The 27,135-nt window shown below is 53.2% G+C and overlaps 1 protein-coding gene across 9 annotated transcripts in view; it reads right to left on the reverse strand.

Moving 5' to 3' along the window:
- Positions 1-27,135, reverse strand: part of PLEKHM1 (pleckstrin homology and RUN domain containing M1) — a 72,058-nt gene that overhangs the window by 592 nt on the left and 44,331 nt on the right. For 3 of the 9 annotated variants that reach the window (XM_054535296.2, XM_054535297.2, XM_024234293.3), the window contains 7 exons: positions 23,145-23,415; positions 18,301-19,218; positions 15,533-15,678; positions 10,702-10,895; positions 5,319-5,382; positions 4,633-4,790; positions 1,070-3,141 (listed from right to left, as the gene is read on the reverse strand). In XM_054535296.2, coding sequence (XP_054391271.2) covers positions 3,030-3,141; positions 4,633-4,790; positions 5,319-5,382; positions 10,702-10,895; positions 15,533-15,678; positions 18,301-19,218; positions 23,145-23,415 — 1,863 coding nt within the window. In that variant the 3' untranslated portion in view covers positions 1,070-3,029. 9 annotated transcript variants of the gene reach the window in all.

Raw genomic sequence — 27,135 nt, forward strand, 5'->3', positions numbered from 1 at the left:
AAGGGGAAGTCTCAGCTACTCAGGAGGCTGAGGCAGGAGAATTGCTTGAACCCGGGAAGTAGAGGTTGCAGTGAGCCAAGATCACGCCATTGCACTCCAGCCTGGGCATTGGAGTGAGACTGCATCCAAAAAAAAAAAAAAAAAAGGGAGGGGAGAAGGGGAAACAAGTGCCCTCAGGGCCTCAGGGGTGCTTTGCTGAGGCTGGAGAGGGCCTGAACCCACCGGCAGGGCAGCACCAGGTCACGTGCTGTGGCCCTCCACTGGGCCTCCCTCTCCCAGTTTCTCTTCTCTTCTCCGGGCCTACCATCTACTATCCTGGAGGGAGGTGAGGCCCTTGGGGGAAGCTGGGGCACCTAGATTGGCAGAGGGTGCCACCTTGTAATCTTGAAAGGGGCCTTTAAGGACAGGAAATCTCAGACCTGAATGTTGTCTGTTTCCATCCCATTTTACTGCAACCTGATTTCCCTAAGAATTAAGTCTGTTTCCTGCTCCTGTTCTTAAAATGGACAGTGGTGTGGGCCTCCCCTTGGAGGGGTCCCCTGGGCTTCTCCTGGAACTTCTGAGGAAGGTCAGCAGCCAAGTAAAAGTCATTTTGAGCCCTAAAACCATGAGCCCTGAATCGGGGGCTCCGCTTAAATAACCCATCTTTCCTGAGCCCCATCTCTCCTTTATTTCTCCTCTGAGAAATGTCCCCTGTATCCTGGGGTTTCACATGATCCAGTGTCAAGGGTCTGTGCTTTGACATTTAAGTCGCAGGAAAAGAAGCCACCGGCATGGGATCAGCTTGAGTTGTTACACAAGTGTGGATACACCTCCCCAGAGACCCTGAGATCCTACCCCAGGAAGAGCCTGACTGCTGGGCTTGGCAAGGTGGTTTGCCTACTCTCTTCTCCCCGCCCACTCCTGGCATGCAAGCCCTCTGCCTACAAGTGTTTGCCACGGACCTCCCAAGCCTTCCCCCGTGCCAGGGACTAACATGAGCGTAGGGGACCCTGACAGATGGTAACGGATGGCTGGTGGTCTCCCCCCAGGCAGTGGCAGTGTTAGAATTCAGAAGCCAGACCAGTGATGAGAAAGATCAGGTCTTTACTGCAAAATCATTCAAAACTCACACGGCAGCAATTCCTTCAATACATTGCAAAGACTCCTCAGGGCCAGAGCCCCGCTCACTAGGAACAGTGTATTGCATAAAATAACATTTTAAAAATAGTGTGGGCACTACCTTTCTGAGGGAGGAGAGGCGGGAAGAGTCAATGCATCAGAAAGCACTGGCAGCTTCTGGGGAACGGGCCCCCCAGGGCCTCAACCCTGCTGCCTCTGAGGGCACCTTCAGGGAGAATCCTCACAGGCCCAAGCCCTCCCCAGGCCAGGCTCCTGCCCACTCAGGGATGGGGCAATGAGGGCTCTGACTAGGCCAGGCTTGTGGTGGAGCGTTAATGTGGGCCATGGGGTGCATAACCCAGCTCCCGGCTTAGGAGGCATTGGCATCTGGGCACAGGTGTGCGCCATGACCGGGAGAAGCTGTGCACAGCCTCCACCTGCCTGCCACCGTCGCCTCTGTTCTGCTGCACAGGCATCCAGCTCCAAGGCTGGGTGGGTGACTCAGCAGCTAATCGCCCCCAGGGAAGGGTGGGGGTGGGCTCATCTCTGACAGTGACAGGCGCATCTCCACCTGAGGCCTCAGACTCCAAGCTGAGCGCAGGTAAGACAGCTAGGACTGAGGGCCTGCTAGGTCCAGAAGAGGTGGGGGAAGGCTACAGAGAGACCAGCAAACCCACATTTCCCCGAAACCTGGAGGGTCTGACCATCACTTTGAAAACAATTCCAGGCTCCCACCCCAGCCCCAAGGCCCCTTCAAAGGCAGTCCTGCTCCGGGGAAGTTCTTCAGTCTCCCGTGTCCTGGCTGGGCAAGTTCACTGATGCTGTGGGAATTCATGGCTTTGTGAGGCGGCGGCTGCATCCACAGGGCAGCTCCCCCGCACGCCCTGCACAGCTTAGAGCGAAGGACCGGGTCACTTCTCCACAGTGCAGGGCGCGGCTGCCTGCCCTCTCTGGGGTCCTGCCTATCTGTGCACTGGCAGGGGTCAGTCAGGCAGAGAGTGTGACCCCGGGCACCCACCAAGGTGGGCCTGGAACATCTGCAGCAGTGCCCTGTCTGTAGAGGGGTGAGGAGCACACGGGGATCGGGGGTGGGCAAGACGGCGACCCTCCCTAAACTGAGGAGGGCTCAAAGTGCTGACAGTGCTGGTTTCCAGTCATTTCTCCTTCTCTTAATGGGGCCGAGGCCCCAGGCTAGAGAAGAGCTAGGGGCTCTGACGCTGAGAAAGGGGTGGGCTCAGCAGGTGAGGCGCACTGGGGTGGGGAGTAAAGAGGAGACAGGAAGTGGGGTCACCAGGACTGGCCCTGCCCTGCCGGGGGGCGGTTTGGCACTGGCAGTGAGGGCCAAGGAAAGGCACCGGGTGGGCCCGCAGGCCCTGTCCCAGCAGTGGCCTGCCCGCCAGCCACCCACTGCCTCTAGGCCAGGCCTGAGTGGCTCCTGTGCATCCGCTGGGGGTGAGAATGTCTGGATTTCATGGGTGACTCACGTAGGGTCAAGAATAAAAAAATACTTTCTGTTGAAATATGAATGGGAAAAACCCACCTTAAAAAACTAGACCTTTTAATCAGGAATGTGGAATTGAAAATGCTCCCCAAGTCCCCTTTCCACAGTGTTTGGGCAGCCCTAACGGAGGTGCCAGGACGCTGGTGAGCCAGGGCCTGGTAAGTAAAAGGCCCTGTCTGACCCCAGACAGAGAGCATCTGGTGGTGGCCATGCCTCCTGCAGCAGAGGGGTAGGGGGAGGGCCGGGGACATCACAGGGACTTCCTGGGCTTTCTCTGGGAGGCCGGTGCTCTGGTCACATCTGAGGGTCTTCCTGACAAGGGGACAGAGCTGTGACACGGTGAGTATCCTGGGCTGATGGCAAACCCAGCTGGGATGGCTGAGCCACACTCACCCCCGGCCTTCAGAGCGGGGTCAGCAGGTGGGCATCAGGCAAAAATGTTCTGTTCCTGGTACTTGCGCCGGCGGGCACAGCGGGGGCAGCCCTTCTTCACCACAGCCTGGCAGCTCTGGTGGAAGACGGTCTTGCACTCGGCACACCTGGGGAGAGAGCAGCACGCCTGCTGGTGCCGGCTGGGCTGGAGGTTGCCCTGTGGCCACGCTGGCCAGCCCTTTTGACCAGAACCCACGATACGGCTGTGACGTACTGTGTAACCCATGCACACACGCCATGCCTCTCCATCCCGGAACAGGAGATTCTCTAAACAGTGCTTACCCATACGTCACATAATGCACACTGATATTCTCTGTCCTACTGCATTTTTTATAAATGCTGCTTGAGATTCATTAAAGATCTCTTGCCTATATTTAAAAAATATTTACGGCCAGGCGCGGTGGCTCATGCCTTTAATCCCAGCACTTTGGGAGGCCGAGGCGGGTGGGTCACAAAGTCAGGAGATTGAGACCATCCTGGCTAACACGGTGAAACCCCGTCTCTACTAAAAATACAAAAATTATCCAGGCGTGGCGGCGTGCGCCTGTAGCCCCAGCTGCTGGGGAGGCTGAGGCAGGAGAATGGCGTGAACCCGGGAGGCAGAGCTTGCAGTGAACCGAGACTGCGCCACTGCACTCCAGCCTGGGCGACAGAGCGAGACTCCATCTCAAAAAGAAAAAAAGAAAATTTTACTTATTTTATTTATTTATTTTTCAGAGTCTTGCTCTGTTGCCCAGGCTGGAGTGCAGTGGCACGATCTCGGCTCACTGCAACCTCTGCCTCCCGAATTCAAGTGATTCCCCTGCCTCAGCCTCCCAAGTAGCTGGGATTACAGGTGCCCACCACCACACCTGCCTTACTTTTGTGTTTTTAGTGGAGACGGGGTTTCACCATGTTGGCCAGGCTGGTCTTGAACTCCTGACCTCAAGTGATCCACCTGCCTTGGCCTCCCAAAGTGCTGAGATTACAGGCGTGAGCCACCACGCCTGGCCAAGATGGTATAATTTTAAAAACTCAGCCCCAGGCCCATTCAGGGCTGAATTCCGACCAGTGGACACCGACAGAAAAAGAACTAATGTTCCCAGTTCAGTTTTCTGCTCCCACATGGGTTGCAGGAAGGTCTGGACAAATTTTTCCATTGAGAGGTTGCGGATAATGAGCAATAACTGGGAACAAGAGTGATCATTTCAGCGACACAGTGGCAGTGGCAGGTACCACCCACCAGGTGCCCACTTTGTGCCCAATAGTGCAGGGTGGTAACTCATACAACCCTCCTCAACCCATGCATACACTGAGGCGCCAGGAGGCTCCACTCAGAGAGCCGGTAGCCACCTCTTCTTTAGGAAGACAGATGGTTCCTTAGAGGCAGAGGAGTCCTGGGAAAGCTTGTCTTGTCCCCTGAGCTGGACTGGAGCTGGCCATGACTGCCCAGAGTATGGGCTGCCCCAACAACTGTACCACCCCTTGGCACAGTACAAAGTGGATGTTCAATACGTTCCTGCCCACAGAGCGAAGCCTGCTGCCCTGCGTGCTTGGGCCAGGCTGTGGGTGTGGGGAAGGGTGGGGCTGGGAGGCAGCTGGCTGGGTGTCCCGCATACCTGACTGTGGTGTCAAACTCAAAAGGGAAGATGATGTCGTGGTGCTGGCAGATCTGGCAGATGAAGCCGCGCTGGGTGCACAGGTCGCAGTGGTAGACATGCTGGGAGGCAAATTCAATCAGGGCCTTGAGGAATCCTTCATACACCCCGTCTGCGATCTGCGGAGGGCAAGTAGGAATCCCTCATACACCCTGTCTGCGATATGCGGAGGGCTGGTAAACTGAGGCCCCAGGCCTTTCAAGCAGCTGCACTGAGGCGCCATGGCACCCTGCCTGGAGAACTTCTACCCCCAGTTTCCACACGGGCAAGAAAAGAAAACCTCCCTGAATCAGGCTGAGCAATGCCAGCGTCCAGCCCGTGGGCACTGAGGTCACTGGGGGCTAATGGGATTTATAGATGAGACCCAAATTCACTGTACCCTCCCCTTGGGGAAAGGAGTATTCCAAACTCTCTTCCCTGTGATCCTGGGGTTGCTGGAGTGCTTGTTTATTCCAGGGGTGCTGGGGGAATCCGTCCCTGCCCAGGAAGCTGGGGCAGCAGGGCAACCCACCCTGAGCTGCAGAAAAGCTACAGACTGCTGTCTTCTTCAGTAAACTACAGACACCCCCTCTTCCATCTTCCTTGCTGACTTCTCTGGGAATGAAATCTCTCTAGAGGTCTGGGTGGGGGAAGCATGATCCTCTCACCTGCTGGAGGTCAGCAACACTGAACCTATGCGGAGACTCCAAGAGATAATTCCTGTGGTTGAGCCTTCAAACAAAACACAAGCGATTCTTTAGAAAGGTTTCCACGACCCGGCCAACCTGTGTTGTTTACACTCCCCTGGCGCTGCTCACCAGGCAGACACCCCCAGCCTGGGTGGGGCAGGCGCTAGGAGTGTAATTCTGCCTGCCTGGGCTTGGGGCCTGGTCTTCAAGGTAACTAACTAGCTGGTGGGACCTTGGGCATGTTACTTAACCTCTCTGAACCTTGGGTTTCCCTCTCTGGGAAATGGAGTTGTCTGGATTAAGTAACTTATTTAAAGCATTTGGCTTGGTGCCAAGCTCACAGTAAACACGTAATTAATCATGAGGAGGAGGATGGGTGCAAACACCTGGGACCAGGAACTGGGCTAAGAGCTTCATACGCATTCATTCATTTGATCCTCACAATAATCCTGTGAGGCTGGTACTATCCCAATCCCAACTTTGAGAAGAGGAAACAGAGAGGTTAAATCACTTGCCTGAGGTCACACAGCTAGTGGGAGAGCTGGAGTTTGAACACAGGAGCCTGGCTCCAGAGCCTGCACCCCTGTCCACCTGGCAAATGCCTAGAGATGCAGGCTGTTGTCATTATTGCCACCATTACATACCAGGGACAGTGCTGGGGACAGCAATGCACAGGATATGGCCTCTGCCCTCCTGTGACCCCTGGTTTGGCCGAGGGACAGACATTCAAGTGTCTGGTTTCAGTGCTACACGAAAGCAACTGAGACGTGTCCTAAGCACAGCAGATCCCATTTCAGAGGTGGCCGGGGGAGCAGAGAACAAGGGCTCAGCCACCAACGCAGCTCTAGTTTCCACCACACCAATGGGAGGGATCCAACGGGCCCCATCCTGATAGGGAGGAAACACCTGCAGAAAGTCCCTTAGTGCAAAACCTGCCTGGCCTGGCTGTGTGTGTTTACATGGGTACTGGGGGTGGGAGGTTACTCCAAGTCAGAGGATGCTTGGGAACCTGCCCCAGGATGCCCCAGACATCTGGGGACAGGATGGTGCCAGCCCTGGGTCTGGGCCTCCGGGGTGCAAGCTGTGGAGCATCTGGAATGGGGACTTGGCCTTGTCCCAGCTGGTGGCCTCAGCTGTGGTCCAGGGAAGCCCAATCCGGGGTAGAGAGGGTGAGTCTCACCAAGCAGCCACACAGGCCAAGATGCCAACTGGCACCTCAGTTTACCATGCTGGTGTCCCCAGTAAACTTCCTGCACTCTAGGAAGGGAAGCTGCCATTTGTCACCAAGAAAACATGGGACACAGCGGGCTGGGGGGACACAGGTTGGCCCTCAGCTGGCAGGAGGGTAGGCTGATCTGGATGGAGAATTAGCTATGCCATCTGTCTTCTGACCACAGTTGTGGAAGCCCTGGGAGCCCCTGTGCCCTGGGCCTGTCACCCTCTCAGCAAGGACTTGCAAGTGGCTTCTTCGCAGTGCTCAGTCAAGGCCAGAGGGGAGAGGGCACTGACCCGGGGTGAGAGGCCACTTCTCCTGGCCTCCAGGAGAGAAACTCTCATGCACTGGGGCACAGCCAGGCCTACTTGGGGCCTCAGTTTCTCCACCCACACAATGAGGAGAACCCTCTTTGTCCTCTGGTGTGAGGCTGGCTACCTGGGAAAGAGACCAGAGGAATCTGGAGGGCTCTCTGGGAGAGAGGAAGATGAGGGGAAAGGTCAAATCTTAGCTTCTGGAACCGATGAAGTGATGGGGAAGGAAAGGGCCAGGCAAGGGCTGGAAGATTGGGGGGACATGGGTGGGGGGCCTGGGTGTCACCTGTCTCCTGAGCCCTGGCTCCTCCTCTGCTCACCCCTCCCTGGCTGTCGGGAGGGACAATGAGGTCTGGTGGGTGGACTGGGTGTGGGGCATTTCCGTGATGGCTTCCTCCCAAGGGCTGGAGAGGACACTCTCAGGGGCTTCTCTGGCCCTTGGAGACATGTCCCAGGTCTGCTGGAGAGAACCTGGCCAGGCAGCTGCCACTAGTGCAGGACAGCTCCTCCCTGACTCCCTGACATCCAAGACCTGCCCATGCCTCAGCCCTCTCCTCTCAACCTTCCCTCTGGCTGACTCAGTCCAGGCCCAGCTCCCTGGGCTAATTACTAACACCAGCTGCCACCCAGGGCTCTCCCCTTCACAAACTGTACTCCACTGGGGCCAGAATGGTCTTTTTGTGTGTTTGTTCTGTGTTTTTGAGACAGAGTCTCGCTCTGTCTCCCAGCCTGGAGTGCAGTGGCGTGATCTTGGGTCACTGCAACCTCTGCCTCCTGGGTTCAAGTGATTCTCCTGCCTCAGCCTCCCTAGTAGCTGGTATTACAGGTGCCTGCCACCACGCCCGGCTAATTTTGTATTTTTAGTAGAGACGGGGTTTCGCTATGTTGGCCAGGCTGGTCTCGAACTCCTGACCGTAGGTGAGCCACCTGCCTTGGCCTCCCAAAGTGCTGGGATTACAGGCATGAGCCACCGCACCTGGTCTTTTCAGAGTGGTCTTTTCTGAGCCGCTGACCGGAAGTGACAACCCTGTGCTCAAAACCCTTCAATGGTTCCCCACAGGTGGCAGACCAAATCCAAAGGCCTCGAGGGCCCTTGAGTTCTGGGCCCTACACCTGAAGCCCAGCTGCCCAGAGCCCCTCAAGGGTGTCAGTGAGCTGTGCTCCTGCCAGCCTCTTGCTACCGGTCTCTTAGCCAGGAAAGCCAGGATCTCCCCTGCCCTTTCTACTCTTTTCTCATTTTTCTAAGCCCCAGTTCAACAGACACACAATGCCACTGGTGTGGCAACACGTGTGTGTGGATGGAGTGAGGTGCAGGAGCAGGTGGTGGTGGGCTCTGAGAAGGGCTGATTGAATGGTCTCCTTTATTCCCTTTCACAAGTTTTCCTCACTTGGAAGATTGACCTTTGTAAAGAAGAAAAACATTTTAGAAGAAAAAAGGAAAAGATCTCTGCACGCCGTCAGCTCAGATGTCATCTCCTCTGGGAGCTCCTCTGGCCCCTGCCAAGGCTGGATCAGGTGCCCTCAGGGCACACACGATGCAGACCCAGGGCCATCTGTGGCCCAGACTCTGGGTCCCTCATGCAGCCCTCACCACTGCTCAGGATGCCACAGGAACGGAGGAATCACTGGCCCATTTTATAGATGGGAAAGCTGGACCCAGAGAAGTGAAGCAACTTTCCTGACTCACAGTGGGTGAGGGCCTCCCACGCTCTTTCCCGCCCCATGCTGTTTCCATGGGACTTCCACAGGCACGGGAAGCAGGCTGAGCGCATAGCAGGAGTACAGCGCTGCTGCCCAGGGATGGAGCAGGAGGGCCAGGGAGAGAGAGACAGGGCTGCCCCTGGTGCCCACAGAGACAGGTCAGTAAAGCCTATGAGCAAACTCTCTCAGCAGGGCGGGGATGGGTGAATGGGGCTGGGGTCCACAACCCACCCCACAGACATCTGGTCTACACAGGTCTGCAGGCCTGTGCAGGTACCTGGCTCCTTGACCAAGGAGGGTGATGAGGCCCCACCTGACCCCAGAGATTTCACCACCTGGTTAGGTGGGCAGGAGGATAGTCTCTCTGGAGCCCTGGGTCATGGACTCTCAGAGGTAGGGAGGGAGTGAGTGCTTGCCAAGAGGTGGAGACCCAGTCACCCGCGATACTTGGAATGGGCAGAGCCTCCTGGGGTGAAGCCTTCTAGTATCTAGGGTCCCACATGGTGGTCCCTGGAGGGCTTTCTGTTCTTCCAGGCCCTGCAGAGGAGACCAAGGCTCAGCTGGCAGCTGTGGGGCCAAATTCTCTTTGCCTAGGGGAGAGCCCCCTGCAGCACCCCTTGAGAGCCCCTGGGGACCTGCTTGAGGCACACCCTGGCCCTGAGGAGGCCCGGCTCTGGGAGCACTGCAGCCAGGATGGAGGAGGCAGTCTTCAGAGAGGCGCTCTCTGGCCCAGCCCTGTGGGGAGGGAAGGCCAGACGGGGGAACCTGGAGGGGCTTGTGAACTGGTCCCTGCCCCCAGAAACCCAGCAGAGGTGGACTCGAAACCCATTCTGGGCAGTAGGCACCGGCAGGCTTCTCTGCCTGAGGTCTGCCCTCCTGAGGGTGCTGGGAGAGTACAGCCCTGGGAAGACTGCAGCCTGGGCGTGACCTGAGGACTAGGAAGCGTTTATAACAGGCATGGAGAGGCCTAAGTCCCTGTTGAAGTCCAGCACCACATCCCATTCCTGAGCACCAAAGACCCCAGGCCCTGGGTAAGAGAAGCTTCCTGAAGGGCGTCCTGAGGGCCCCGCCCCGATCACGTCTTCTTTGGAGAATTTCAGGAGGGATGCTGGCATGGGCCAGACTGGCTGGACAGGGAAGAGGCGGGAACATCTGGCCCTCGCCTGCCTCTCGCCACACTCCCCACTTCCCTCCTCACTGTAGCCAAAGTTCTCCCTGGGCTCTCCACCAACGGTGCCTTCCTTCATGGCCGGTGCATGCCATTCCTTCTGTCTAGAACGCTCTTTCCCCCTTTGCTTCTCCTTTCTGATTCTTCCTAATTTTTCAAGTCTTACCTTAGAAGTCACTTCCTCCAGGAAGTCCTTCCTGCTTTGTCCTCCTCTGATCTGGGCTGGATGTCAAGCCTCTGTGGTTCCAGGACGTCCTGCCTCTCACCCTCACCCCCAGATGGAGTTGCTGGCTTTCCCACCTGTCTCCCTCTCACCCTCACCCCCGGATGGAGTTGTTGGCATTCCCACCTGTCTCCCTCTCACCCTCATCCCCGGATGGAGTTGCTGGCATTCCCACCTGTCTCCCTCTCACCCTCATCCCCGGATGGAGTTGCTGGCATTCCCACCTGTCTCCCTCTCACCCTCACCCCCGGATGGAGTTGCTGGCTTTCCTACTTGTCTTCCCTGTCAGGCCAGAGGCTTCCAGCGGGTCGGCCCTGGCTCTGCCCTGCTCAGTGTTGGAGCCCACATGCCTCGCCAGGTGTGCAGTGCTTAGTATGTTCTCAGTCCCTGTTTTTGAGTGAACAAATGGATACATGAACAAAACCCCAAAATCACCCCCAAAAGATGTGATCATTTCCCAGGCCCAATGGGAAGATCTCTGCCCAGGTTTCCTCCAGGTGGATGCCTTGCCCTGGGCACTGCCCCCATGTGTGTGTGCGTGTGCAAGAGTGCCTGCATGTGTGTACATTTGTGCATATGTGCATGGGTGTGGATGTCTATGCATTTGTGTATAAATTTATGTGTGTGGGTGTGTGTGCACATGTGTATGTGTGTCTGTGTGTACATGTGCATATAAGTATGTGTGTTTGCATGCATGTGCGTGTGTACGTGTACTCACACGCATACACGCAGAGGTTGCTCACCTCTTGCTGAGCTCCTTCAGGGCACCGCTCCGGCACAGGCCCAGGTAATCCCCCAGGAGCTTCAGCTGCTCCCGGCTCCTCCCAATGAGGTGCATCCGCTCCACATGCTCGTACAGAGACGCGTTCACCAACTGCAGGTTGATGAGGGGCTGGGCCCGGATCTGTGTCAGAAACTTCAGGGCCTGCCGGCAGATCTGGGGGTACCACCAGGCATTGGGGATGGGAAGGAATGGCTGTTCAGTCAGCACTGCCTGGCCAGGTGCCACATGACCTGCTCACTTACCTGAGGGGCTATCTTCATTTTACAGATGGGGAAACTGAGGCTCAAGGAGATGAAGAGATTTGGCTAGGGTCACCCAGCTTGTAAATGGTATAGTCAAGCTCTGAACCCAGTTTATCTAACTCCCAAACCCACTCTCCCTCTAATGGCAAGGGTCACTGCCCCCTCCCCAATCATGCTGAGATGAGGGAGGGACTGCTCTGGTAACGCCCCCTCCCTCTGGGCCTCACAGATCCTTCCCACTCTTTCCTGTCCTCCCAGCCCCTATTTCCCCCGACTAAAGGAAACAGGCACTCCCTTCTGTGCCCTGACTCAGGAACCAGGTGACGGGTTGAGTCAGGCTCCAGCCACAGGAAGCTACAGATCAGACACAGCTCACCAACAGGCTTCCCTGAGCTCCCTCGGCTCACACCAGTAGCAACACCGGGACTCCGTGTGCAGCTGAGTGATCCATCTCAGTCTCTCCTGGCTGACAGGGTGTTTGTTGAAGGTTCTACCCTTGGCCCTGATCCTAACACCAACGCCAATAATCGAGCGCCTACTATTGGCAAAACACCGGGTCAGGAACTTGACCACATCCTCCCGTCATTCTCAGAACAGCCTGTTAGGGAGGGTGTCCCTGTCCCCGTTTTCTAAATGAGGAAACGGAGGCTTAAAGGGGCTAACGTAGCTTATACAACCTGCCTGCAGAACCTGCCAGGTCTGAGCTGAGGTGTCATCTCTGAACACCAGGCTGCTGCACTAACCAGAAGCCCCCTCCCCTGCAGCGGCCTCCCTGCATCATAAGGACGGAGGAGCCGTTGTCTCCACAGCTGACAAGTGCATAGTGATTAGAAGTCTGGCTTTGGCCTGGCTCAGATCTTTAACATCTTAACTAGTCCTCTCGTTACATATTTTATTTCTGGTGGCTTTGTTTTTGATACTATTATAAATGATTATCTTTTAAAATAGTAATTTGTTTGCTGATACATAGAAATGAAATTGATTTATTTGACTGTCGTATCCAGCAACCTTTTCAAATTCTAATAAATTGTGTAGGGAAAAAAAAGTCTGGCTTCGGAGTCAGAATGGAATTGAATCCTGCCTCCACCACTTTATATCTATATGAATTGGTGAAACTTATCCTTCTCTGTGACTCAGTTTCTTCATCTGTAAAATGGGGAAAATGAGAGCAATTAAGGCTCACGGGTTTGGGGCCTTTTCGTTTGCTGCTGCTGCTTTAATGCTGAGGCCCGGCACTCGGCAGGATGTTAGCCCAGGACTGGGGCTTCTTTTTCATGGGATTATTTTGAATTCAGATTAAAAGAGGTATTCCAGGAGAGCTCCTGGCACAGGGCCTGGCAGGTGGCACATCCCCAGTAAATGTGAGCTGCTCTCAGCTGCTGTGTGAGTGCCTGGTGTGGCCCTGTTGTCCCCTTGAGGGTTGGGGGACTAAACTGGCCCTCAGGAGACCTGCCCCTGTATTTGGGGGCTGAGGGGGCCTCTGACCTTTTGTCTCCCAGCTCCACCAGCATCTCTCACCTCCCCCAGCAATGGACAACCTCTTCTTTTCCCGTAGCCTGGGGCCATGAGGTACCAGCCCCCCAGCCTAGGGACAGCCCAATGGCAAACTCCTGGTGACTTGGGTCAAGCTGCTGTTCTCTAACCCTAACTCAGCTATTCCCATGACTTGGCCCCAGGCCTTGGGGTGAGGCTCCAATGAAATAACACACAGGAATGTGTGCTGAACACTGCCAAGCACTGCAGATGGGCAGGGGCTTTGTGCTCCCCAGCGACTGTTCCTATCCTGCGGGAATGGAGGAGACAGACAGAAAGAAGCCCCACTCCTGGGCTGACACCCTGTCAGTGCCAGCCAGGCCTCAGCATAAGTGGGTCAGCCAGAATAGCAACGGTGAATAATAAGGCTCCAAACCCGTGGGCCAGCCACTTTCTATCTTGAATTTCCCTGTGTTTCCTAGGCCAGCAATCTTTGAGAGGGAGAGCGAGCTGAGGATTTCCTGATCTCAGATATGCCTAGAGAAGGATTGTACTTTTCTTTTTTTTTTCTTTGAGATGGAGTTTCACTCTTGTTGCCCAGGCTGGAGTGCAATGGCGCAATCTCGGCTCACTGCAACATCCGCCTCCCAGGTTCAAGTGATCCTCCTACCTCAGCCTCCAGATTAGCTGGATTATAAACATGTGCCACCACGCCCAGCTAATTTTTGTATTTTTTAGTAGAGACAGGGTTTCTCCATGTTGGTCAGGCTGGTCTCGAACTCCCGACCTCAGGTGTTCTGCCCACCTTAGCCTCCCAAAGTGCTCGGATTACAGGCGTGAGCCACCGTGCCCAGCTAGGACTGTACTTTTCTAGTTAGAAAAGGAAGTGGCACAAGGATGAGGGCAGTGAATAAGGAGATGGCTCAACGGAAGTATCAGGGTCCTGTAAATAGTTAACGTGTTTTATGATCAAAGGGTTCTTTGCATTTTTGGTGATTTTGAGGCTTAATTTCCTCTACGTAGTTAGTTAAATATTTAACACTGAGAGCGAGGGTGGGGACAAGGCAAACAACAAAAAAATCAAAATGAAGCCAACTTCTGTGGGGTTTCCCTGCCCCAGGGAGGTGGAGGCTGAGGTAGAACTGACTGAGAGAATCACCCTGCACTATGACGAAGACACATCCACACATCAGGACTACATAGCTGGCAGGCCCTGGCTCTCCAGAGGAGCAAACAGCTTCTTCATTGTGTTTCTGTGTCTATCTTAGTAGAAATCTGTGCCCTTGGAAGAAAACCAAATTTGCACCCCTTGAGGCAGACACTGACCAAGTGAATTAGGTAGATGGGTGGATGGGTGGGTGAATATAGGCAGGAGGTGTGACAGGCCGCTGGGAGGGAAAGGATATTGTTCTGACAGGCACACACTGCCACACCTGCCCTCCCAACAACCCCGACACAGACACTGTTGTTAACCCTCCTTTTACAGATGAGCAAACTGAAGCTAATTTGCTCGTGGTAACACAGCTAGGAAAGTGGCTAAGTCCAGCTGGCGAAAAGGAAAATTCTGAAAGACTTTAGGATATATCTTATTCAAAAGCATTTGGTGAACATAAAAAAGTACCCAAGGCATAATATTAAGAACCAAGCTTCTTATAAAGCAGTATGAGTCCTGTGTGATCCCAACTTTATAAAAAGTAGATGTATATGTCAATAAATGCACAGAAAAGGGTATACCCCGAAATGTTAATAATGGTGATCTCTCGGTTATGACACAGAATTTTGATTGGTCTTTGGGCTTTTCTGTAACTTTAAAATGTTAAACAATAACCGTGTATTATCTTAATAATGGGGGGAGCCACAGAAAAAGTGCTTTTCAAAAACATGAAATAAATAAGCCCATGTAGGGCCTACAGGGGAGTGCAGTCACCTGGGCCTCACAGGGTTGGCAAAGGCAAGGATGACTGCTCCAAGGTATAGCCAGCTTGCTGGCCAGCCCATCTACCCATCCACCTACATATTCACCCATCCACCCAACCATCTACCCACCGTCCACCCATTTACCCATCTACCTACCCATCTACCCATTCACCTAACCATCTACCCATCTAGCCATCTGCCCATTCACCCACCCATCTACCCATCTACCTACCCATCCACCTACCCACCAACCCATCCACTCATCCACCTAACCATTTAACCATCTGCCTATCTAGGCATCCATCTACCTACCTATCCACCCATTCACCAATCTACCCAACCACCTACCCATCCACCCATCCACCAACCCATCCACCTAGCCACCACCTGCTCATTCACCTACCTACCTACCCAGCCACCTAACCATCCACCTAGCCACCTGCTCATCCACCTACCTACCTGCCCATCCACCTACCCATCCACCAACCCATCCACCTAGCTATCACCTGCTCATTCACCTACCTACCTATTCATCCACCTAACCATCCACCTACCCATCCACCAACCCATCCACCTAGCTACCACCTGCTCATCCACCTACCTACCTGCCCATCCACCTACCCATCTACCAACCCATCCACCTAGCTACCACCTGCTCATTCACCTACCTACCTATTCATCCACCTAACCATCCACCTAGCCACCTGCTCATCCACCTAACCATCCACCTAGCCACCACCTGCTCATCCACCTACCTACCTGCCCATCCACCATCCATCCATCTATCTAATCTATCAAATCTATTTTATCTATCTCTCTATTTTATCTATCTATTTTATCTATTTCTCTATTTATCATTTATCTGCTGGTGCCTTAAGCAGTTATGTTTGTAGCTGCAGGAAACCATCCTCAAACTCTTTCCTCCTGGGGACCAAGACAGCCACCGATAGAGCTCTGCCCAGGGCTGTGGACAGGCACCAAGCTTTTCTCTTGGTTAGCTCCCCAACGTCACAGTGCCTGAACCAGTGACCCTGGCTTCCCTTGTTTAGAGGAGCCAAACTCCTCTAAACAGATGAACAGCAGCAGCAAAGAGGAGTGAACACCCCTCTGTCCCTCAGCAGCCCTGAGTGGCTGTGACAGGCTGGGCTCAAGACTTACCGGGCGCTTGGTGAGGTCCCAGTTGTGGATGATCCTGGCCGGAATCACTGAGGCATCGTCTTGGTGGCAGATGTCACAGTAATAGAGGCCAGAGAAGGCACAGAGCTTGGGTCGTACAAAGGAGAAGCCGATCTGCCGGGAGCAGCCTGGGGAGATGGGTGGAGAGTGAGTGGTGTGGCCAGAGTCAGCTCCTAGTAACTTGGGAGCTGCTGTGGTGGAAAGGATCTGCTAGTTGATTTTTTTTTAAGGTAGGCACAAACACAAGAATAACCACCACTCGTATTTCCATCACTCAGAACTCCGCTACTAATTAATCCTTACAACAACACACTGTAAGAACTATCATTATTTTACAACTGAAGAAATGGATGCTCAGAGAGCAATGGATGCTCAGAGAGCTCAGAGACCAGACCAGGAAATCTGTCTGGTCACATAGCGATGAAGTGGCATGGCTGGCATTCATATCTGGGTTTGGCTGGTTCCAGAGCCTGAGTTCTGCTCCACTACCCCTTGCTGTCTGTGTCCAGTGTCCCCACTGCTGGCTTGGCAATGCCAGCCTCCTCTAGGTCTACCCCTCCACTCGGGCCCCAGAATGGAAGCAGCAGAGTAGGGGCTGTGGCAAGCAGCAAAGTAGCTGGGGGACAGGGACTGGGGTCGGGGCAGGCAACAGGGAGCGGATGGGCAGCCAGCAGTGGGCAGGGGAGTCTGCACAGTGTCTGATGCCTCGGGACTGTGGGGCAGGGCTGGTTTCAGCCCACTTGGTTGGAGGTGTCTCCACAGCCGCGGCCAGTGGGAATAGGAGTGGGATATGCCCTGGGCAAAAAGCAGAGGCCCTGACTCAAACCCTGAACATGTGCCCTAACTCCTCCAGGGGCAGGCAGAAGGGTCCCCGGGCCTTGGGACCAGAGGGCGGGCTCTGCTGCTCACCAGCTGCCTCACCCTGACCTTCACCTAATTTCTTCAAGGTTCCATTTCAGTGACTGTAAAATTCAGCTACTACCAGCTATTTTGTGGGGTTATTACAAAGCTTAAATGAGACAAGGTTCTGCAAGTATCCTGCAAATTATGAGATACAACCCAGATGCCAGTGGTTGGTGTCTGCCACTGAGCCAGGCCTGCTGGGTAGAAAGGAAACCCAAACTCCCTGGTGGCACAGTCCCACCCGCTGGTGGGTGGCAGCCATGGTGAGAGTTGCCCCCGCAGCATTTACACCCACAGGCGAGGAACCCTTTCTTGCAAGCCCTGGAGTCCCAGCCCCCTCAGAGCCTGGCCTCCACGGCTGAAGAGCAAAGTGTGCTGGGGCAGGCGGGGGAGAGGCCAAGCGAGGCTTGCAGGTGTTTTCTGCAGGAAGCTCTGTTCTGCCTAGCTTCTCCCATCCTCCCGGGGCCAACCGCAGACCGCTTCCTTTCAGACGCTTGAAACAGGCTTCCCTCCAGTCTGTGCCAACAGGACAGCTCCCAAACCAAGGCTCAGCTTCTTGCTCTGGCCTTCTGCAGCAGGGCAACCCCTTCACAGGTCACCTAAGGGTCCCACGGTGATGGGATGCCATCTGCCCCGGATGGTGGGGGGAGTGGGAGGAGCTAACAATGGAACATGGGCAGGGAGATGTCACTCAACCTTGAATAAGACCCTAGAGGAATGTCCTCTAGGGTCCTGCCTAAGAGCACAGGCTCTGGGGCCTGACCGTCAGGGTCCCATTTCTGCCTCTGGCCAGGCATGGTTGCTGATACCTGTAATCCCAGCACTTTGGGAGGCTGAAGCAGGAGGATCACTTGAGCCTAGGAGTTCAAGACTAGCTTGAGCAACAGGGGGAGACCCCATCTCTACTAAAACAAACAAACAAACAAACAAACAAACAAAGGAAAATTCTGCCTCTGCCACTTACTAGCTGTGTGAGCTCAGTAGCAGACACCAACCAGGTACTTACCAGCTCTGTGCTTCAGTTTCCTCCCCTATCAACAGAGATGATAATAGTAGCGCCTATCTCTACAGGGTTGTTATGAAACTTAAATGAGATAATCCAAATAAAGCAGCTGGCCCAGTACCCAGCACAGAAGTATTAGATTTGATGATGAGGAAGACATAGCAGATGTACTGACTTGGAATAACATCCACAGTGTAGGAAAAAACCAAGTTGTGGAACAATATATCCAGCATTCAACACAGCAGCCAAAAACCCCATGTGTCCCCTTTAAATGTAAATGAATTTAAATGGAAAATTCAGTTGCTTAACCACACTAGCCACACTTTAAGCACCTGGTAGCACTACGTGGCTTGCAGCTATGGCACTGGACACACAGATCTAGGACATTTTCATCATCACAGAAAGTTCTATTGGACAGCACTGAATAGCACGAGCCCATTTTTGTAATTAAAAAAAAAAGGGTGTACACTTACAAAAGCAGCAGAAATATTTGGAAGGAAACCATGCCCCTGCTCTGAAAGAACAGGACAGTAGAGCAAGAAGAAAATGAAGCAGGCTGGGACTCCCTGCGCAGCGCAGTGAGTAGCCAGCCTGCTGCCCATCAGTGGGAGGTGGCAGGAGAGGGACGGGTGAGCAGGGCCCACTGCCTATGAACAGGGCACTGGCCCCAGCCGGGGCTGGGGAGGAGCAGAAGCTGTAGGGCAAGCCTGATCTGTGGCCTCATCCCTAGGGGAAGGATGGGGGCATTTGCGGGGAGGCAGAAGGGTGGGGAGCCTAAATCAGGAACCCGCAGGAGGCGGAGTGAGGCTGGCAGGCTGGGGGTGGCAGCAGAGCAAGTCGGCACCTGCACAGAAGCAGCCTTGGGAGTCAAGGCCTTTCTCCATGGGGATGGCCACCAGGTACTGCAGCAGGAAGCCGTTCTCCCGGGTGGCAAATTTCAGCACCTCCTGACAGTTTTCATCCAGGCTCCCACCTAGGGTCACTGCCTCCTCGGCCGTCTCCAAGTAGGATGCCAGGACTTTGCGGACCAGATCCCTCCACAGGGCGGCCTCCTCGGCGTTCCCGGCCTGCAGCTTCAGGACAGCCTTGGCCGTGATGATTTTGAAGAAGGACGGGCCCCCAAGGCTTGTGTCTGGCAGGATGTCCCGGATGGTCTCCACGCCGTGGCTGTCACTCAGCATCTTCTCATTGTTCCTGATGCGGAAACATTTTAGAGCCTCCAAGGACAGAGAAAATATATAGGGCATCCAGGTCCTGTCCATGTACAAGTACAGCAGGGACTCCTTGATGGCATCTGGCTCTGGAACCTGGGCGGACGACCAGTCAAACTGTGTGACCTGGAGAGCCGCGGGCTCCAAGAGCAGGTCTGAGGGAGAGGGGCAGCCCTGGGGCGCCTCGGGGGGTTCCTCAGGCTGGTCTGGGTACTGCACGTTCACCCACTCATCCTCCTGCTGAGGCCGGACCTTCTGCAGGGCCTCCCGCACCCGGTCCAGCCAGTCCTCAGCTTCGTCCTGGGAGGAGGCGCGCAGGGCCAGCTTCTTGCCAGAGAAGACCAGCTCAAAGCGCCCGTCACTATGGGCTGGCCCCACAGACTCACAGCGAAGCAGGGAGCAGTTCTCCACACAGGTGCGCTCCTCGTTGCTCAGGTAGAGGCGGAACTCCAGCGGGGAGAGCTCGCAGAAGAGCTCCTTCCAGATGCCCATTGCCCCCCGCCGCTCCACGGTGCCCAGCTTCATGAGACCCCGGAATGGGTTGGACAGTCCTGGAGGCAGAGGCAAAAATGGGCACATTAGTTGACGGGTCTGTCTCTGTCCTGCCCAAGGCAGCCTCTGCTGCCTGGTGCCCTGCAGTGCGTGTGGCCAGTGACTGTCCCCAGAACACAGGCCAGCCATGGGGCACTATCACATGGGACCCTGAAAGCTGGATGGGAACATCCCCATTCTCACCGTCCACTGCTGCTCTTGTGTCCTGTATTTCACTGAGAAAATAAGAGCACCCAAAAGATCACCTCCACACGCCCTGTTCCCTACACCCACACCTTCCCTTCCGTTGCCAGAGACGAACCAAGTGTGCTTCTTTCTGTGTGAGGCCAAACCCTCCCTTTGTGCAGGAGGTCTCTCCCTTGGCCAGCTACTCAAGGACAAGGAGCAGTCCTTCTCTCCTCTGTCGCTGCTTTCTTCCTTCTCTATGGGGTGACTCCCATCGGCACACATGCACGCTGTCATTTCTCCCATCTTTAGAAACACCTCTCGTCTCCACGCACTTCCCTAATGACCACCATGTTTCTCAGGCCCCTTTACAGAAAACCTGTTTGAAGAGGCATCAAAACTGTTGGTTTTGGCCAGAAGCGCTGGCTCACGCCTGTAATCCTAGCACTTTGGGAGGCTGAGGTGGGTGGATCACTTGAGGTCAGGAGTTTGAGACCAGCTTGGTCAACATGGTGAAACCCCATCTCTACTAAAAATACAAAAATTAGCCAAGTGTGGTGGTGAGCACCTGTAATCCCAGCTACTAGGGAGGCTGAGGCAGGAGAATGGCTTGAACCCGGGAGGCACGGGGTTGCAGTGAGCTGAGGTCACTCTACTGCACTTCAGCCTGGGCGACAGAGGAGTGAGACTCCATCTCAAACAAAAGAAAAAACCTCTTGGTCTCTAGTTTCCCTGCTCCCATTCCTTCTCGAACCTGCTCCAAGTAGGCTTCTCTCCCCTCATTCCACTGACACTGCTTCTGAGATGGCCAATGCCCTCCTCATTGCCAACCCCCAGGCCACTCCTCAGCCCTCGCCCCAACCCTTCTCTCTGGCTTGGTCCTCCCCGTGGCCTCTCACATTAGAATGCCCAGATGTCAGTCCTGGGTCCTTGTCTCCTCTCTGTAGATGCCACTTTCTCACCACTCTACCTGCTCGCAGGCTTTAGCTCCCAATTTTTATCACCAGCCTGGACCTTGTTCTTGAAATCCACATTCATATATCCACCTGTGCCATACATGTCCACTAGGATCTCAGCTGACATGTCCAGGATGAATTCCTGCTGCCAGCCTGCTTCCTCCTGAATGATCCTCATCTCACCAAATAGCAAAATTCATGCTTCCAGATGCTTGGGCTAAAAATCTTGGTGTTACCCCAGGTTTTCTCTTTCCCAGCCTACATCAGCAAATCCCATTGGCTCTGCCTTCCACACATCCGGAATCCTCGCCTCTCCCCAGCCACACCCCACCCACTGTCATCTCTGGCCTGGCTTGTGATGACAACCTCCTAACTGGTCTTTCTCCCCTTCTCCCCCGTAGTCCCTCAACGTAGGCGCCATGATGACCCATTTAAAGGGAAGTCAGAGCATGTCCCTCTGCCCCAAAACTCCACAGTGGCTGCCATCTCCCTTAGCAGAAGCCAAAGTGCTTCCAGTGGCCCACAGGCCTCGTCAGGTTGACCTCATGGCTCGCGGCCACGCCCCCATCTCCTCTCTCCTGCCACTCTGGTCTCCACTGTCCCTGGATGTGTCAAGCGCAGCCCCAGCGCAGGGTCTTTGCATTTGTTCTCCTTGCTTGAAACACGTACATCGCCTCATGCCTCCTTCCCTCTCTCCCCTCGCATCTCCTCAAACATCCCCTTATTGGTGAGGGCTTTTCTGGCCATCCTATATGCAATGGTCCACTCTCTACCTCTGTAGACAGGTAGAGATTTACTGTCCTCCATAGCACTTATTACCACCTGACCACACACTATGCTTACTTGTTAATTTTATTTCCCGTCTCCTCTACTAGAATCTAAATCCCATGAAGACAGAGACACTGCTTTGCTTCCTGCTATGTCCCCAGCACTTAGAACAGTGCCTGGCACATCACAGAGGCTCAATAATATTTGCTGAATGAATGAGCAGGTGAGTGCCTATGTATCACATGTTGCCCAAAGCTCCCTGCTCCCTGGGGTGTGACAACAACCAGGGTGTCCAAAGGACACATAATTCTCTCTCTGCCAGCCTGGAATAGCCTTGGAGATTTCACACTATTGTATAGGGGCTCCCTGCCCCTCAAGAAACCTGATGGCCTAGACCTGAAGCACAGCTTTGCTGGCAGGTTTAGAGACCACAGCCATCACACGGGCCGACAGACAAACCTAACAGAAGCCAGACCAGAGACTGGGCTCTACCCACACAGCCCATGCCAGGGCTACCCACAGCAAGGCCCCCTGAGCTGGGCAGGATTCTCTGCCGGGTCACTGCAAACAGAAAATGAGGAGAGAAAGAGACCAATTCTAGAGCATACTTTTTTTGTTTGTTTTGAAGAGGAAATCCATCATGAGGGTTACCGAAAAATTTGGTTATGGTTATTTAAGGCTTTCTGTAATTTCACAGGGTGTGGAGATCAAGCTGACCTTGCTGTAAAAAGCACTGGGGAAGTCGGGTGTGGTGGCTCACACCTGTAATCCGAGCGCTTTGGGAGGTCAAGGTGGGTGGATCACATGAGGCCAAGAGTTCAGACCAGCGTGGCCAACATGGCAAAATCCTATCTCCACTGGAAATACAAGAATCACCTGGGTGTGGCAGTGCATGTCTGTAATCCCAGCTCCTGGGGAGACTGAGGCACTTGAGCTGGGAGGCAAAGGCTGCAGTGAGCTGAGATCATACCACTGTACTCCAGCCTGGGTGACAGAGCAAGACTCTGTCTCAGAAAAAAAAAAAAAAAAAAAGAAGCAGCACTGGAGGACCTTAAACAAATAGCAGATCCTCCAGCCTGGCCAACACAGCAAAACACCATCTTTATTAAAAATGCAAAAATTGGCCGGGCACGGTGGCTCATGCCTGTAATCCCAGCACTTTAGGAGGCCGAGGCGGGTGGATCACCGGAGGTCGGGAGTTGGAGACCAGCCTAACCAATTTGGAGAAACCCCGTCTCTACTAAAAATACAAAATGAGCCAGGCATGGTGGCTCATGCCTGTAATCCTAACTACTCGGGTGGCTAAAGCAGAAGAATTGCTTGAACCCGGGAGGCGGAGGTTGTGGTGAGCTGAGATCACATGATTGCACTCCAGCCTGGGCAACAAGAGGGAAACTCCACCTCAAAAAAAAAAAAAAAAAAAAAAAAAAAAGCAAAAATTAGCCAGGTGTGATGGCAGGTGCCTGTAATCCCAGCTATTTGGGAGGCTGAGACAGGAGATTTGCTTGAACCCAGGAGGCTGAGGTTGCAGTGAGCAGAGATCATGCCACGGCACTCCAGCCTGGGCGATAAAGGGAGACTCCATCTCAAAACAAACAAACAAACAAACAAAACAAATAGCAGATTTGATCAAGCTCCCCAGAGCTGTTACATAAACCAACTACTGAGGGTAAACACGTTTGGAAGGACCATTTAAAACACCTGGGGCTTCATGGGGCCAGATGTGCTCTGAGTTACAGGTGGAATCAAGAGTTTTCTATAATCATAAATTGCATAGTTTTCAGGGAAAATATTTTCCTATTTGACTGGTGAAACAGTATTTTTGTCCTCTGTAGGCAGTTCTGAGACAATATACTACTTTTCCTGAAATGCTTCCCTGAATGAACATGATTATGATGGCATTCTGGAATGAGGTTTTATAACACTTGTGGGAACACACTACCCCTTTAGCAATGGAAAACAGAACTTCAGAGCTGCCTTCTGAAAGGCCTGGTCCCTGCAGATGGGACCCACCTGGGACCCTCCTGGTCACCTACCCATCTGCCTCCGGTGTACCACCCGGAAGCTCTTATGCCCCTGGGATGGGGCTGCCTGGGCTTGCCTTCTTCCTGGGGAAGGTACACATGCTTGGTCTAACGCCCCTAGGGAGCAGTTTTTTCTTGGTCCTTGAGAAAAACGCCTGTGGAGACCAGGCCTTGACTCTGGAGTCCCCCTGGAAGAAGCTATTGGGTGGTCTGAAGCACTCTCCAGGGGTTGCTCGTGGGAAGGCCGGTAGAAGTCATCTTCTGAGATCCAGCTCTTGTTTTTCTGTTGGGAAAGAAGACAACAGTTGTTTGTTTTAAAGTTTTTTTTGTTTTTTTGTTTTGAGGTGGAGTCTCGCTCTGTTGCCCAGGCTGGAGTGCAATCGCACAACCTCAGCCCACTGCAACCTCTGACTCCTGGGTTCAAGCGATTCTCCTGCCTCAGTCTCCTGAGTAGCTGGGATTACAGGCGCCCACCACCATGCCCAGCTAATTTTTGTATTTTTAGTAGAGACGGGGTTTCACCATCTTGGCCAGGCTGGTCTAGAACTCCTGACTTCAGGTGAGCCACCTGCCTCGGCCTCCCAAAGTGTTGGGATTACAGGTGTGAGCCACTGTGCCCAGCTTGAAGTTTTTGTTTTTTTTTAAAGTCTTTATCTAGATATGGCTCATATATCATAAAATTAACCCACTTAAAGTATGTAATTCGGCCAGCCATGGTGGCTCACACCTCTAATCCCAGCACTTTGAGAGGATCACCTGAGCCCAGGAGTTTGAGACCAACCTGGGCAACACAGTGAGAACCCATCTCTACAAAAAATAACTAGCTGGGTGTGATGGCACACACCTGTAGTCTCAGCTACTGAGGAGGCCGAAGCGGGAGAATCACTTGAGCCGGGGAGGTCAAGACTGCACTGAGCTGTGATTGCGCCACTGCCCTCCAGCCTGGTTGCAGCCTAGGCAACAGAATGAGACCCCATCCCTAAAAAAATAAATAAGTAAAGTGTCCAATTCAATCATTTTGGCTTAGTCACAGAGTTGGGCAATTGTCGCCACCATCTAAGTTTAGCAAATTTTCCTCACCTAAAAAGGAAAACCCACACCCATTAGCCGTCATCCCCATTTCCCCTGGCCACTCTCAACTCTAGGCACCTACTTATCTACTTTCAGTCCCTACACACCTGCCTGTTCTGGACATCTCATATAGATGGAACCATACAATACGTGACCTTTTGTGCCTGGCTTCTTTCTCTTAGTGGAAGGTTTTCAAGGTGCATCCATGTTATATAAACATGTTTAAGTGTTCATTCCTTTTTATTGCCAAATAATATTCCATTGTCTCGATCCACCACATTTGGCTTATCCACTCCTCAGCTGATGGACATTTGGGTTGTTTCTACTTTTTGTCTATTATGAATAGTGCTGCTATGATCACTTATACACAAGTTTTTGTGTAGACATGTTTCATTGTCTTGGGTATATACTTAGGAGTAGACTTGCTGGGTCATGTGTAACTCTATGTTTCCCTTCTTGAGGAACCACCAAGCTGTTTTCCAAAGTGGCTGCACCATTTTATATTCCCACCAGCAATGTACGAGGGTTCCAATTTCTCTCCTTGGGAAATCTATCCAAATCCATTGGAATCTACTCAAATCCATTGTCTGTCTTAAAATGGGGCTTTTTGTTGCTGAGTTGTGTTGTGGGTTGAATTGTGACCCCCCCCCCACCAAAAGGACATGTTGAAACCCTACCCCGCAGTACCTCAGAATGTGACCTTTTTTGGAAATAGAGTCTTTGCAGAAGTAATTAGTGAAGATGAGGTCATGCTGGAGTAGAATGGGCTGTTCATCCAGTATGACTGATGTCCTTATAAGAGGAGGAGAAAAGATACACAAAGAGAGGAGAACACCAAGTAAAGACAGAGATACAGAGGAAGAACATGTGTGACAGCAGAGGGGAGACTGGAGTGACATGTCTACAAGCCAAGGAATGCAAACGAGCACCTGTAACGCCAAAACCCAGGAGAAAGGCGGGAACAGATTCTTCCTTAGATTCTCCAGAAGGAGCCTCCACAACTATCAGAGAATAAATATCAGTTTTGTTTTGTTTTTGAGACAGAACCTCACTCTGTCACCCAGGCTGGAGTGCAATGGTTGCAATCTAAGCTCACTGCAACCCCCGCCTCCCAGGTTCAAGCAATTCTGCTGCCTCGGCCTCCCGAGTAGCTGGGATTACAGATGCTTGCCACCACGCCTGGCCAATTTTTGTATTTCTAGTAGAGACAAAACCTTGTCGGCCAGGCTGGTCTTGAACTCCTGACCTCAGGTGACCCACTTGCCTCAGCCTTCTAAAGTGCTGGGATTACAGGCGTGAGCCACTGTGCCTGGCCTATTTTGTTTTGTTTTGAGGCAAGGTCTCGCTCTTTGCCCAGGCTGGAGTACAGTGGCACAATCAGGGCTCATTGCAGCCTCGACTGCCCAGGCTCAAGCAATCCTCCTGCTTTAGCCCCACTGAATAGCTGAGACTACAGGCATGCACCAGCACGCCCAGCAAATTTTTTATATTTTTAGTAGAGATGGGGTTTCACCATGTTGGCCAGGCTGGTCTTGAACTCCTGGACTCAAGTGATCCGCCCACCTTTGCCTCCCAAAGTGCTGAGGTCACAGGCATGAGCCACCTGCCCAGCAATGTCTGTTTTTGTTTTTTGTTTTGTTGTTGTTGTTATTGTTGTTGAGACACAGTCTTGCTCTGTCGCCCAGGCTGGAGTGCAGTGGCACAATCCTGGCTCACTGCAAGCTCCGCCTCCTGGGTTCACGCCATTCTCCTGCCTCAGCCTCCTGAGTAGCTGGGACTATAGGTGCCTGCCACTATGCACTGCTAATTTTGTTTTGTATTTTTAGTAGAGACGATGTTTCACCATGTTAGCCAGGATGGTCTCGATCTCCTGACCTCATGATCCACCCGCCTCGGCCTCCCAAAGTGCTGGGATTACAGGCATGAGCGATAGCGCCCAGCCAATGTCTGTTGTTTTAAACCATCCTGTGTATGGTACTTTGTTATGGCGGCCCTAGGAACTAATTCAAGTTGTAAGGTGCTTTATATATTCTGAATATGAGACCCTTATCAGATTTATGATTTGCAAATAATTTCTCCCATTCTGTGAGGTGTCTTTTCATTTTCCAGATGGTGTGCCCTCTGGAGCACATAAGTTGTTAGTTTTGATAAAGTCTAGTTTATCTATTTTTGTTGTTGTTTTTGTGCTTCTGGTGTTGTATCTTAAAAAACCATTGCCTAAGTCAGTATCACAAAGATTTACTTCTGTGTTTTCTGCCAAGAGCTGTATAGTTTTAGCTCTTACATTTAGGTTTCTGATCCATTTTGAGTTAGTTTTTGTGTAAGGTGTAAGGAAGGGGTGTTATTATTTTGCATGTGGGTATTCAGCTGTCCCAGCATGTAGGGTTTCTCAGTCCTGCTTTTGGGTTTGAGATGAGGGAGTCCTGACGAGCAGGCCTCAGGGTCCTCATTGGCCGCCTCTCTCTCTGCCGCCCGCTTCTGTGCAGGCCCCTGCGACCCCAGGCAGCCAGGCCCTGCCCCTTCCCTTCATTGTTCTCTTTTGAATCTGAAGCTGCTCACTGGCTGGGGAAGATGGGATTGCGGGGAGCATCTGGGGTGAGTGGGCTTGTGGGAATGGATTCTGGTTCCTTTTCTCCAGTATTTCAAGTCCTCCCTGGCATTCTGTGCCTCAACATGGAAGGGCAGAGGCAAGGAAGCTGGCTGGGCCACGCTAAGTGGCTGTGTACACAGAGGAAATGAGTCACACAAGCAGTGGGACCAGCCCCGCTGTTTTGTTAAGTGCCACTAACCTCACCCTGACATCGCTATTTCCAGTCCCTGAATCAAGACTGCACTCCCTGCTTTGTAAACAGGGAAGGGTTGGTTTGGACAGTTGGATCCATTCAGATGCTACACGACTCCTCAAGCCAAGGGTGGCAAGTTCTGACTCAGG

Source organism: Pongo abelii, chromosome 19 (assembly GCF_028885655.2).
Source record: "Pongo abelii isolate AG06213 chromosome 19, NHGRI_mPonAbe1-v2.0_pri, whole genome shotgun sequence".
Taxonomy (NCBI): Eukaryota; Metazoa; Chordata; class Mammalia; order Primates; family Hominidae; genus Pongo; species Pongo abelii.